A 14677-nucleotide genomic window follows, 5' to 3' on the forward strand; every position below is an offset into this window, starting at 1 on the left:
TATATATTTTTATTTTATTACTTATATATGAAGTACTCCATATATAAATTCTTTTTTGTTTAAATATTTTTATTTTGTACATTAATTTTTTTTCAGTATTTACTATTAATAACTTTTGACATTATACATTTCACCGCTACACATTTTACTTAAAATTCATTTTTAGTGTGACAAATTTCAAAGCAAAGGATCTACACATAGTCCTGCATTGCAATCATTGCATTCATAATAGTTTGTCTTTTTGGAGAACTATGATGAAGTACTGCCATTAAGTAAATGAAGTACTGCCATTAAAGTTTTTTATAACTTTCATTTGAACAAAGCACTTCCATTCTATTTCTGAAAGCAGTTAAATTTAGGTTCTTTTTCTGTAAAACCAATATGACACCAATTTTCATTTTGGATGGCAGAAAATTTCCCAGTTATTCCTTTGCTTCGCCTCTTTACAGTTGAACAACTACAGTCAAAAGTCTTTAATCCGGACTCATCGGGACATCGGCGATTCTGGATTATTGATTTTTCTGGATTATAGATCATCAGTTTAAATCTGGTACGATGGCATGCAGAAATTATAAAATTAAAAATATGAAACCGTAATTTATAAAATAATGAGCAATTATGATCTAAAGGGTATCAAAATTTACAAAAAAAGAAGCTTAATATTTATTTGTTTACTTTATTAAACATTTCTTTCAACGCGCGCATGCGTAAAGCATACCTTACGCATAGCCGAAATTAGAAAATTGCAACCAGAAAACTATTTGATTTGTATTCGTGATATTTATAATGACGAGGAATTTGATTTAAATCATATCAAAGATGGAGTAAATCGAGATTAAATACTACATTTAGTAAGGAATTATAAGCCGAATAAAATAAAAACATCTGCCCTGAAGATAACGATAATGCTGACAGATCAACTTCCAGTTCATTGCGCGCCCGCCGCGACGTTCCCCCCCCTCAGAGCAGCGTGAAATTGATAAACAGATTTCGGAACGGTTAGATAAACAAAGAATATGCCTTTATCAATTTTTTGTAGCAATTCGTTTTTTGTTTGATGGACATCGAAACATACTTTCGTTTTCTAGATCCTTTGGGAGCTCCAGCATCGGAAATTCTATTTGACATAATCGAAAGTTCAAGCTTACTTTTATAAAATTGCTCTTACAGTCTGCAAAAAATAATAAGCCGGATCCAATTCGAAGATTAAGGAACAACGCAATCATCAACATTAACTGAAATAGATAATTAGATATTTTTAGCTTATACTGTCCGTTATACATTAAACGCGCACGCGAAAACGTATTCTGCGCTTGCGCAGACGCATATGCGCAGTCGTAAAGGGCTTGCGCGCACGCGTAAAACGCCTATGCGCATTGTTGGAAAATATAGCTTATTTTTAAACCTTTTACTGCATCATCTCTCCTCCTTGAAATGTTTATTTAGTTTAGTCCTTATTTTAATGTAATATAGTAGTTACTTCTACTTCTTTTTCTTGCTGCCACTGTTTGCATTGAGGACGGACTGTTTCAACCTAATTGAGATGCAAAAATGAAACATGATTTACGTCATCTGAAAAGCCGATTGGCGCCGATAGCTGATTGGTCACCGTGAGATGACGTCATTCCTATTTCTGCTATAAGTATCTCACGTCGCTCTGGCTCAACCCTGCTAGTTCCTGCTTTCCCAGCACTTGAGTGAGCGGTTTCCAGCCCCTTCAGAAGGATGCATGCAGTCCGGTGATTAAAAAGCCTTGGTTCCGGTTTGCGGGATGATTATTCCAGATTAAAGTTCTTTGGTTCCAGAGGCTACCATGTGAGTGACTGCTGTGGGTGGCATCCATGTTCTTCAATAAAGGCGGCAATTAAAAATACGTGAGAGGCGACTCCTTGTGCAAACGGGGTTAGGCCTGTTTTAAGTGCTTTCAAGAACTTCATTTAAATTTTCAGGTGTTTTTCTTGACCATTGATTATGGACTTATTGAATGGGTAGCCAGCTTTATTTTTAGGCCGCATAATTACTGTTTAGGACATTTTTGTTTGTATAGAATGCCAGTGTTTTGGAGACCAGGTAAAAATATTTGATGAATGATGGTTATATTATATTTTTCCTAAGACTCTAATATTGTTGACATTTATTTTCTGTGTTTTTATTCTTTATTATATTGTTAATAAATTGGTTAAGTTCAAAATCTTTTATTGTCTTCAATGTCTGCACAACATATCTCAGGGAGCTTTTATTGCTACTACTGCTAAATGTTTAATTTCTTTAAACTTTGCTTTAGCATCATTTTGGTTATGGGCCACCAGCTCCTGAGTTATTTTTAGTGCAGACTTTTGAAGTTTAAAGTTAATTTAGGACTTAAGAGATTGGGGGGGGGCGGTTTTTGTTAAAATTCAAATATGGCTACTGTTAGTGTCATGCATAATATTGCTAAACTTGATGCATGTAATTATTTTACATGGTCCAAAGATATGAAGTTTGTCTTGAATGAAAAAAAATGCATGGCTTTTGGTCAAAGGTATTGAAAAATGTCCTGATTTGGATGATGTTAAGGGTATTGCAAAAGAAATTATTGCCGACTATCAAAATAGAAGTCGATTGGCATTATCGTTAATTTATATGAATGTAAGCCCTGAATATAGAAATTTGATATGTGAAATTGATGACCCGGTAGTGGCATGGACGCTTGCCAAATATTTCCAGCCAGATTATCAGTCAAGACATATGTCCCTGTTTTCAGAGTTCTTAAATTGCAAAATTAAGCCAAATGAAAGTATTAGTTTCTTTTCTTCTAGATTAAAATGCGTAACTGAACAGTTAGCTGATATTAATCAGGCTGTAAGAGACATATATATATATATGTTTCCAGTTTCTTAGGTTCCTTCCAGATAAATTTGATCAAGTAGTTCAGAATATTTTGAGGTGGCCAGATGAAAAGTTCATTTTTAAAAATGTTGAACTTGAAATACTAGCAGAGGAAATGCGTCTTAATTTAAGAGAGACAGATAGGGAAAACTCCAATAAGACTATAGAAGTTCAAAGTACTCACTGTGAACCCAAATTTAAGCAGATTAAAGGGCTCAAGTGTTATAAATGTGGCCATCCAGGTCATATTCAAAAATACTGTAGAATGAGAGGTAACTTTTCCAGATCACCCTCACCTGCTTCTTCTGTTTCCTCAGCTGTATCTAGTAGTAATAAAACATCTTCTAAGTGTAAGAATAAACCCAAGTTGAGTAAAAGTAAAAATAATTCCCATGCACAGTCCCATTTTATAGCTCAAGCCAATGTTAACAATTTGGAAGAAAATGATGATAGTTGGATTTTTGATACGGCTGCATCTCATCATTTTTGTAAAAATCGTGAATTGTTTGATACTTTTTCTCCTGTGAAAAATGAGAATATGCTAATAGCTATTGATGGGGTAACTTTTCCAATTCATGGGAAGGGTACTGTTAAAATGAAATTTGGGGATACGGTTATTTTGCTTAAAGATGTGTTATATTCACCTGAACTGAGACGAAATTTAATATCTGGACCTAGGGTGGATATCAATGGAGCAAGATTTTATGGTAAAAATGGGCAAATTAAAGTTACTGATGATGAGAATTCAACTTTGTACAAGGCTAAGTTGATAGGAAGTAACTATCATGTGTTCCCGAAAATAATCAAAAAGGGGGGCAAATCTGTAAAATTTGAGGCATCCACAGTTCAGCATAATAATAGTGAATTATGGCATGGTCGGTTTGGTCATATAAATTATGATACTATTGTCAGGACTAGTATGAGACATTCAGTTCGAGGTCTTCCTGTGTTAAAGCACTCACCTAATTTGTTTTGTGAACATTGCCAAATCAATAAGCAAAGACGAATCTCCTATAGACCTTTAGAAGGTATTCAAGTAAAGAGACCGTTTGAAAGGGTTTTCTCTGATGTATGGGGACCTATTAACATTCCAGGTAGGAATGGTGAACGTTATTTCGTTTCCTTTATTGACGAATATTTTCGTTACGTGGTAGTGTACCCCATTGTGGAGAAAAGTCAGGTGTTTGAAGTATTTGAAAGGCATATAGCACGTGCGGAAAGATCTTTGAACCTTAGATTGAAATACTTTAGGACTGACAATGGGCGAGAATATGATAATGATCAATTCAGGTCATATTGTAATAAAAATGGTGTAAAGCACGAATATTTGGAGTATATACAGATGTATATACTCCAGAACAGAATGGAGTTCGTGACAGATTTAATCAGACAGCTCTCAATAATGTACGTGCAATCTTACATGATAGTGGAATGAGTTCCGAATTTTGGTCAGATGCAGTAATGTATTTTGCATATTCATTTAATAGAATTTGTCATAAGGGCCAAGACAGAACCCCATTCGAATTATACACTAAGCGGAAACCATCAGTACGTCATCTTAAGGCATTTGGTACGATTGCCTATGTGGGAATTCCAAAGGCTAAAAGAAATTCTAAACTTGATCCAAAGGCAACAAAGGGCCGATTGATTGGGTACAAGATTTGGTTGGAAAATGAGCAAAAGGTAGTAGAAACCCTAAATGCTACTTTTAAAGAGTCAATTGGAATGCAGAAAAGTGGCAGTGGAGCTGCACTGGGTACCCTTCCTGATTTGGAATCTGAAGAGAGGGTAGAGTTCCAATCTACTGACACTCCAGTTGGCTATTTTCCTGAAATAGAGGAAAGAACCGATACCAATGTACCTTCTTCTACAATTGGCACTGACACTCAATCTACGTTGAGACAAGTAACTTGGCTTCGTAAACCTGTTCCAAGGCCAGACGGCACTCGTATGGATGTGTATTATTTTGAGAGGGGGTCTAATCAAAGACTACGATCACCAAATGATGTAGAAAGGTATTGCACTGAACATAATATTCAGTATGATCCTACCTTGTTTGATTTAAAGGGAAGCAATACAAATAGTGGTGAAATCGACCCAACTGGTACTCCTTCAACGTCGTATACCCGAGATAGCTGACTAGATGTTTCAATTCCAAACACTTATAACCAGGCAATGAAATCTGCAGAAAAGCTTAAATGATAGAGGCAATGGAAGAGGAAATGGCCAACATGCGAAAGCATAAGGTATGGCATCTTGTTCCACTTCCTAAAGACAAGACTCCACTAGGTTGCAGGTGGATTTTCAACATTAAACGTGACGAATTTGGAAATATTGTTCGTTTTAAAGCTCGTTTAGTGGCTCAGGGTTATCGGCAAATTAAATACGATACCTATGATGAAACCTACTCTCCTGTAGTCAACTTATCAGTAATAAGGCTCTTTTTCTCCCTTTTAATTGCACACCTTGGATGGGCAAATATACAATGTGACGTGAAAAGTGCCTATCTCTACGCTGCTTTATCAGAGGAAATTTACATGTCCCAACCTCAGGGTTTTGTAGAGCGAGATAAAGAAACTTTTGTGTGTCGCTTAGATAGAGCCTTGTATGGTTTGCATCAGAGTGGCCGATTATGGTACTACGAGTTGGATAGAACACTATGTAACCTAGGGTTTATCAAGTTTGAGTGGTGTAATTGTGTCTATCGTTTTAAAGATTTTGTCATTCTGTTGGTTTATGTTGATGATGTAGTTGTGTTTGGGAAAAGTGAAGTTCAGGCCAAAAGGATATTAAAAGTCCTGAGTTCACATTTTGATTTTAAAATTTTAGGTAAAACAAGAAAGCTTCTGGGTGTGGAGTTTGAATATGAGAAAAATAGTGTTCTAATTCATCAGCAGTTATATATAGAAGACATAGTTGATCGATTTAAGTCTTTTAAAATACAAATTACTTCCCTTCCAATAGTTAAAGGTGTGAAATACTCAAAGTCTCAAAGTCCCAGTACACAAGAAGAAACGATTGAAATGATGAATTATCCTTATAGAAATGTTTTGGGATGTCTCTCGTTTCTTTGCAATCGTACTCGTCCGGATATAGCTTATGCTGTTAATATATTTTCTCAGTTCCAAAGCAATCCTGGTAAGTTTCACTGGGAAGGATTACTTAAACTGTTAGGGTACGTTTCCAATACCAGACAGCACAAACTCAAACTGGTATGTAAGGAACTGAAGCTCAATATATATTCAGATTCGGATTTTGCTTCAAGCAGGGATGATATGGTGTCTATTGGTGGACAAATAGCTTTGTTGGGAGAATCACCTGTATCTTGGCGTACATTTAAAGAAAGGGGAGTGAGTTTATCTACTATGGAGGCTGAATTTATCTCCATGACTGAATCAGCAAAAGAATTAGTTTGGTTTAAAAACATTTTGGATGAATGCATTCAGTTTAAAATTGCAAGTAACTATGTTTCGAGGCCAATATTGTTTGCTGATAATATGGCTGCTATATGTTTTACAAAATCACCCATTGAAAACTCGAGGACAAAACATATAGATGTGAAACTATTTTTCATTCGTGATCTATTGAACAGGGAAATTTTTGAATTAAAATATGTCCCAAGTAAAGATAATCTGGCTGATCCCATGACAAAACCGCTGACTAAGCATAATCTGATAAGATTTTGTGGAACAATTTTCTTATGAAATTTGTTTTTGTGTGTATTTAAATTAAGAGTTTTGTTAATTTGAAAATATGTTATAAGTCATATATGATGGATATTAGGTAAATGTAAAATTGTATAGTGTAGAATGTTATATGAGTGACCAGGGCCCTGGGTAAAAGTATTGAGTGTGTGATTATATATATGTCTTTGTATTGTTTTGTAACATGTTGGACTTTCTTGCTACGGTAAAATTTTTTGAATAATGGGATAAGATTTTCCCAAAGAAAAATTTTCTTAAAAATTTCTGAATGAAATTGTGATATTCATTTATTCTTGTTTTGAATCTTGTAAAGATACTGGCATTCGGTTTTTATTTCAGGTCGGAGATGATGATGTGGGGGGCATTTGTTGGAAAATATAGCTTATTTTTAAACCTTTTACTGCATCATCTCTCCTCCTTGAAATGTTTATTTAGTTTAGTCCTTATTTTAATGTAATATAGTAGTTACTTCTACTTCTTTTTCTTGCTGCCACTGTTTGCATTGAGGATGGACTGTTTCAACCTAATTGAGATGCAAAAATGAAACATCATTTACGTCATCTGAAAAGCCGATTCGTGCCGATAGCTGATTGGTTGCCGTGAGATGACGTCATTCCTATTTCTGCTATAAGTATCTCGCGTCGCTCTGGCTCAACCCTGCTAGTTCCTGCTTTCCCGGCACTTGAGTGAGCGGTTTCCAGCCCCTTCAGAAGGATGCATGCAGTCCGGTGATTAAAAAGCCTTGGTTCCGGTTTGCGGGATGATTGTTCCAGATTAAAGTTCTTTGGTTCCAGAGGCTACCATGTGAGTGACTGCTGTGGGTGGCATCCATGTTCTTCAATAAAGGCGGCAATTAAAAATACGTGAGCGGCGACTCCTTGTGCAAACGGGGTTAGGCCTGTTTTAAGTGCTTTCAAGAACTTCATTTAAATTTTCAGGTGTTTTTCTTGACCATTGATTATGGACTTATTGAATGGGTAGCCAGCTTTATTTTTAGGCCGCATAATTACTGTTTAGGACATTTTTGTTTGTATAGAATGCCAGTGTTTTGGAGACCAGGTAAAAATATTTGATGAATGATGGTCATATTATATTTTTCCTAAGACTCTAATATTATTGACATTTATTTTCTGTGTTTTTATTCTTTATTATATTGTTAATAAATTGGTTAAGTTCAAAATCTTTTATTGTCTTCAATATCTGCACAACATATCTCAGGGAGCTTTTATTGCTACTACTGCTAAATGTTTAATTTCTTTAAACTTTGCTTTAGCATCACGCATGTGTCAACGCGGCGCATGCGCAGAAAGATTTTAGCTTTGAGGTCCGGATTATGGGTGTCCGAATTAACGACTTTTGACTGTATTTGTTAAAAGTTTAAAAAGTTCATTTACTAATGAGGAAGACATGAAAAATGATCAATATATAAATATGACAAGAAAATGATCAATATATAAAAACGACCAGAAAGTGATTCAAGTAAATATTTAACAACTCTTCCTCATATAATCCTCATATAATCTTTTTATGTATAAATAATACAATTGCAGATATAATCTGACTTAGATTCACATGATTTGTTAAATATTTTTGATGCTTCAATGTTGTAACACTCAAAACAGAAATATTTCACACACACGAGGTACAATTCTTGACTGGCCTGCAAATCCAAACACTTAATGCTCTAGCAAAAACTTTCCATATCATTTATCAATAACAGGCACATATTTAAAGAGGAGTCAAAAAGCCTGCAAGTCAAGAACATGTTTATATAATCAAAATCCAAGTGCATGTGATATCTTTGTTTCATTTCGAGAAGGTCAGATCCACACTATCTCAAATCCTATGGACATCTTGTTAAAAAATATTAGTTTCTAAAATGTTTCAAAACCCTGACATGAACGCGTGCTAGGCAGGGGTGAACAAGAAAATACCTTCTGTCAAATGGGCAGAAATGAGTTCATTTCATGCCAGCATGTCTGTGACATAAAAAGGTTAACTGCTTTCCTTACAAATTTTTTTGAAAAAAATTGCAAAAAATCATCACATTTTTTTTATTTTATTATTAAATATAACAAAACGAAACAAATCAAAATATGTAAGTTTTAAGTTGAATTTTTAATTTTTTGAAGATGTAAAAGCATTAATTTTTAATATTAGTTTACTATCCCGAGTTATCTTGGGCAAACGAAAGAAAGTTTAATATTAATCTTTGTATGATAGTTTTTGAAACAAGGGACAACACAGAGTGATACCTGACGTTCTACACTGGTATCTGGTCTCTTTTCTTACTGGCTTACCGCTGGAATCTCTTTCATGGGAGCACAGAGTACACTGTCTCGTTGGATTTGACTTTTTTTTTTTTTTTTTTGATTTTTTTCCCAACCTTTTCATAATCACTATCTGAAAATTCATCGTTTTTGCTATCTTCCATAATCGCCATTATTTAATTTTTTTCCATTGCATGCATCCTTCTTTATACATTACTATCCACAAGCCAACGCATACTATACAATAGGGAAACACACGACCAGTCCCTCCAAAACAACCGCGCAACCAACAAAATTTGGCAAACTGTCAATCAAAGCTAAATATTTCCTTTCATTTCCTCGAGACCGAGTAAAACCGTGATAAAAGAAATCGTACTTACAAATTCTGCATCGCCTGAGTTTTCTCGGGATAATAATTAACTGCAATATATACGAACCCGAGATAACTCGGGATAATCAGGCAAGTGTTTAAACAAGTTATAAATATTACTGTTTCAAACTACACTGTCGTATTATTTTCCCTTCACATTTTAAGAAATTTATCTCTTTTGGAATTCTGCTTTTCGTTCACAGAAAACCTTCTAGGATTCACTACATCCCAACAAAAAAGCTGCCTTTTTTTCTGCAATAAAAATACAACACTTGCTGACATCATATTTCATATTTAATACCAACAGTCCATTTCTGACATCTTTTGCTACGGCTGTTAAGTTTTCATTCATCATAAATGAATGGTAGTTCATACTCATATTAACAATTTATCTATTTGGAAATGGACTGCACATCTATAACTTTGAATGGATATTTTGTAACATGCACAATTACAAGATTTGAACATGAGAATCTGATGACACTTCAAGACATATAATTTTTTTTATTTAAGTAAATTTTAGGGCAACTTGCCTCTAATAATCTGTATACTTAAAAAACTGTTTACCATGATTTCTGATTAAGAATTTTTACAAAACGAAATGGCATTTTTTGTTATTTCTTTATGTAGCACTATTTTCGTTCTTTGGCATTCTAAAATTTCTCATAATTAAACAAAATTCTTAACTACCCAGTACAAAAGAGATTAGATATTCACCATTTCACAGCTGAGCAAATTTCAGTCACTGTCAAGATGACCTGACGTTGGAGCAACTTCAATTGTTTTAGAATGATGATAGCGCTTCCTAGAAGTATAATCTGTATTGTCCTCTGTTAATTGAGCAGCTTTTACTTCAACTTCAGGAAGGACAGGGGCAACAATAATTTGATCATAATCAACTATTTTGCATCTGAAAAAAGCATAACTTTATAAAAACAAATTATAAAGATAATGTAAACATTTGTGAAACATGATGAAAACAAAAACCACATTTTTTAGTGAAAATAATAATAATAATAATAATAATAATAATAATAATAATAATAATAATTAAAAAAAAAAAAAAAAAAAAAAAAAGAAAAAAAAAAGAAAAAAGAAAAAGAAAATGCATATATGAAGTAGCAAAAACAGAAATAATTTGAATGCAAAGATGTACGATATAAACATGCCTCCCCCCTTTTTTCCCCCTCCCATAGAAAATATTAAAAAAAAATCAAACCGACTTTTAAGAGTTAATATTTTGAAAATGCTTATCGATTTAAAACCTTTTAAGAAAATAATACATGCAAATTTTTAATTTTTTTTCTATGGAAAAATATTGCTGCATACAGCCACTTATCATATAATACAAAAACTGCTCACTTAGACATTAAGATATAGAGAAAAGAACATGTTGTACAAAATCTACCATGCAGTTAGTTAAAAATAACACATTTGTTTTGCTAAATAACTATAGTCCAATGATTTAGAGCTTAAAAGATACAAATGCTTCTTCTTAATTAATCTTTTGGAGTTACTCAGATATATTCAAAATGGGAATTTTAACCCAGTTAGCCAATGATTTGGCCCCAGAACATAACATTTCTAGAAAGGTCATGAATAAACGGTATTTTTTTTTTTAAATTATGATTACAAAATGACCCTCTCTGTTTGTACCTTGAATTCTTTTCTTTCAACATATATACTAAAATTATCTGGAAAACATTTTAAGATGCATGTCTGTGTTCTTAAAGATATCACGACTAATGTTTTTGAACATACAGGGTATTTTTTTAAAATTGACACTACTCAATTGTAGCTCAACTGTCAGCTGGACTGCCACCATATTTGGTAGGTGGACTACTGATGACATGAAAAAAAATAGATTCTGTGAAAAAATATTTTGAAAAGTTGCCAATAGCAGGAAATTTGGTGCTGCACTAGTCTATATAGCTGAAAATTTGCATGAAACACGGGTAAAATTTGAAAAAGCAAATGCACAGTTATATAAATAAGAGCACCAGCAATTTAATCTATAAATATAAGGAAAAAAATTTCTAAATGTTAGCTAAATTCAATATGCATCTCACATTACCTCATCATGCCAGGAACAGTCTAACAATTAGACTTAAATCTTTCAATAGTATGAAAACTCTTGTGGAAAATTTTCCTCTTCACCCCAAACAAGATAAGCCACATGCAGGAATTAACACAAAATGATTATGTTCTGACATTTCTGGCCATTATGCTTGGCCAAAAGTAGAATTCTACGTGGACATGCTGCCATTTCCCCCTAAATGGGACTGTTAACACTCACAATTTTTTACTTTAGGCATCTAAACAAACCCACATAGTTTAAAAATCCCACTGTGTTCCCCAAATCACTAATTGGTGTGGTTTCACAGCAGATTTCATCTCTGTAACTCTTTGGGGCAGTTTATTAGCTGCATTAAAACAGTGCTGTCCTTATATTTTTTTGTTATTCGCTTGCTTAATTAACAACTCTGTACATTACAACAATGCTATATTTTCCACTATCAATGACTTCCAGAGCTAATTTTTTTTTACATAATCTTTTTTCCCCATACCCTCATCAGTCCTCCAAATTTGATGGCATTTAAGCTGACAGATTCAGTTACAGATAGTTCTGAATAATATCAGTTAATATATATATACCGGGTGGGCAGAAGTAAAATGACAGTGCTCACAGTGTTCTGCAGCAGGGATAAATAGAAGGGCTAGCTCTTTTCTTTGTTTGACTCCTCGCCGACGCGAGCCTAATGGGGGGACGTAAGAGGCAATAATCTGACGTCTCTGTGATGCCACCAGTCCTGATTTCCCGCGTTTCCCCGCGTTTAAAACAGTAGTTTCATTGAGTTGCGAGACGATTTTCTAGAGGTTACATATCATAATTAATTTTAATAATATATATATCTGTTTTCTAATAAAGTATATATTTAAAATAATTTATATATATGTAATTTTAGTCAGTTTTTATTTTAAATTCTATATTCTAAAGTATCGTTTACGTAATATGGCTTTTTGCGCTGCAGTAACATGCTGTAGCACTTACAGAACTATGAAAGGATGAGATATTTTATTTCATGGGACCAAAGGATCCAAATGAGAGTTTGCTTTTGACGAAAGAATGGATACACAAATGTCAAAGAGAAGATTCTATTAATGTGAAGAGCGGAAAAATCTGCAGCGAACATTTTCTATGCAGTGTTTATGAAGATATGAAAAATTGCTTGTTTGGATAGCCACAAAAAGAAACTGTTGAAATGGAATGCTTGCCGAAAATAAATTATGATGACAATAATAAATCGAACTTGATGATGACAATAATAAATCAAATTTTAATGATTTTGAAATAAAACTCACAAATGAAAATGTAGATCATCCTGAATGTTTAAGGATAAACAAGGATGCATTGATAATTTGAAGAACAAAATAATATCCTTAGAAAATTGTATTAAATTGTATTAAAGTACTGAAAAATAGAGAAAAGAAAAATATTAGAATGTTTGTTCAGCGACAAAGAAGGTGGACGGCATCTAGACAGAAATTGGTATCAGAAATTAAAATATCAAATAGCGAAATTTGGGGGGGGGGCACAAATCGGAGAATTTGGAAAAATGTCTAAAGCCAATTTTTATAAAGACGCAGATTAATGCATTACTGAAAAAGAAGAAAAAAATCAGGTAGACTAATAAAAATATTTCACGTTGCATCGTCATAAGAGCTCTGTCATCTCAAAGATATGATTTTTGGAAAGAAAAAAATTAAGAAAAAATTTGGAATATCTTTACCTAGTATTATCAAATTAAAGAAATGGTGTTTATTTTATTTTTTAGTGTTTTTTAAATTTTAGTGTGGTCCAAGAATTCAAAGTAATGTTCTTACTCTAAAGAAGGAAAGAGGCGAATATTTGTATTCTGTAGAAAAAATATGCGTTCTCAGTTTCGACAAAATGCACATAGATTGAAAACTCTGCTATGACTCTAAACTGGACTAAGTTGGTTCTTTTCAAAATGTGCAGTTTGTTTTAATCAGATGTCTCATTTCGCGCTCTGCCTCAAATTACTGAAAAACCGCGTTTTAGATAGAGGATTTGTTTTAGAAGATGTAACTGTTTTAAATTTTGATATTATTAAAGAGGTTTTAAATAGAGATTGAGAAGAAATCAAATTGTGTCACAAACTAAAACCAAATTATTTAATGGTCAAGGGAAGCGAGAGACAAAAAGTCGCTCCAGAGAAAGCATTATTTTCAAAAAGTACCGCAAAAGGTATACTATACCCCACAGAAAATCAAAAAGCATCTGACTTCTATGAGTTAATCGATAATATTTCGGTATTATGAATAGTACTAAAATAATACCAACAATAATAACAAGTATTTAACAAACTAATTTTGTTAAGTACTTGTTATTCTTATTGTATCCTTTGTAACTAATTATTGATTAGATTTTGTGCTAGATTAGCATTCTAGATAAAATATAATAGTGTAAAACATCAAAGTAATTGGCATAAAAAGATCTGCTTCCTTTACTCACACTTTTGAAAAATTAAATAACTGTTTTAGGTACTCTGAATAAAGCTATTTCGTCAAAATTAAGGTAACAATCTTATATACATTTATTTAATTGTAATATAGATATAAGTATAAATTACAAAATTATTTAAAAATTATCTATTATATTGAATCGGAAGAGAATTATAACAATGTAAAATTTACAATTAGGCAAAAAATCAAACGTAGGTTAGCAGAAATGTTGCCATATATGTCATACATGTTTAAACCTATGTCAATGTAAAGTCGTTTTTTGAGTAAATTTAAATAGCTACTATTATAGTTATCTTAGAAGCAGTATAAAAATTCTCTCAGTTAGCATGCAAATAAAGAAATGATTAGAAATAAACGTGCATGAAATAAAAAAACCCGCAAATAAAAATTAAAAAAAAAAAAAAAAAAAAAAAAAAAAAAAAAAAAAAAACGGAACTTTATGTTAAAAGAGTAGCACATTTTATCTATTATTTTAAAATTGAGTAAGCATTATTAAATTCTTAATGGTTCAGTCTAAAATGCATAAAGCAGTAACATTGCCTCTTCCAAATTATAGCTATCTTTCACACACAGTTCATTTTAAATGCTGGTTCAAAAACGCTAATTTCCAAGCTGTGAATTATATTGGCGCGCTCAGTGTCATCATGGCTACGTCATCACTTCTCACTTTCTGCTTCAGGGGGAAAAGCTCTATGAGCTAGCCCTTCTCTTTTAAGTCCTGGTTCTGCAGCGCGATCTATTTGCGAGAATGACACCACATTTTGTAGGAAGATTAAACAAGACGGGGGACGAAGGATTCCGCGAAAAAACAAACTAGTTCCAAAAGTCACCGCTAGGGGAATATTTGGTGCTGTGTAATAGAAAATAGAGTGTTAACAAATGCAAATTAATATGGAATAAAATTAATTGAAAGTTTA

The 14677-nt window shown here is 33.1% G+C and overlaps 1 protein-coding gene across 1 annotated transcript in view; it reads right to left on the reverse strand.

Annotated features, from left to right (window-relative positions):
• Positions 1-14677, reverse strand: part of LOC118184133 (solute carrier family 12 member 8) — a 119541-nt gene that overhangs the window by 26723 nt on the left and 78141 nt on the right. The window contains exon 15 of the mRNA XM_085813613.1: positions 9930-10122. Coding sequence (XP_085669739.1) covers positions 9951-10122 — 172 coding nt within the window. The 3' untranslated portion in view covers positions 9930-9950. The remainder of the gene's footprint in view (positions 1-9929; positions 10123-14677) is intronic.

This window comes from Stegodyphus dumicola, chromosome 3, assembly GCF_044657685.1.
Source record: "Stegodyphus dumicola isolate Sdum_Otavi_A_Nest chromosome 3, ASM4465768v1".
In the NCBI taxonomy this organism is placed as follows: Eukaryota; Metazoa; Arthropoda; class Arachnida; order Araneae; family Eresidae; genus Stegodyphus; species Stegodyphus dumicola.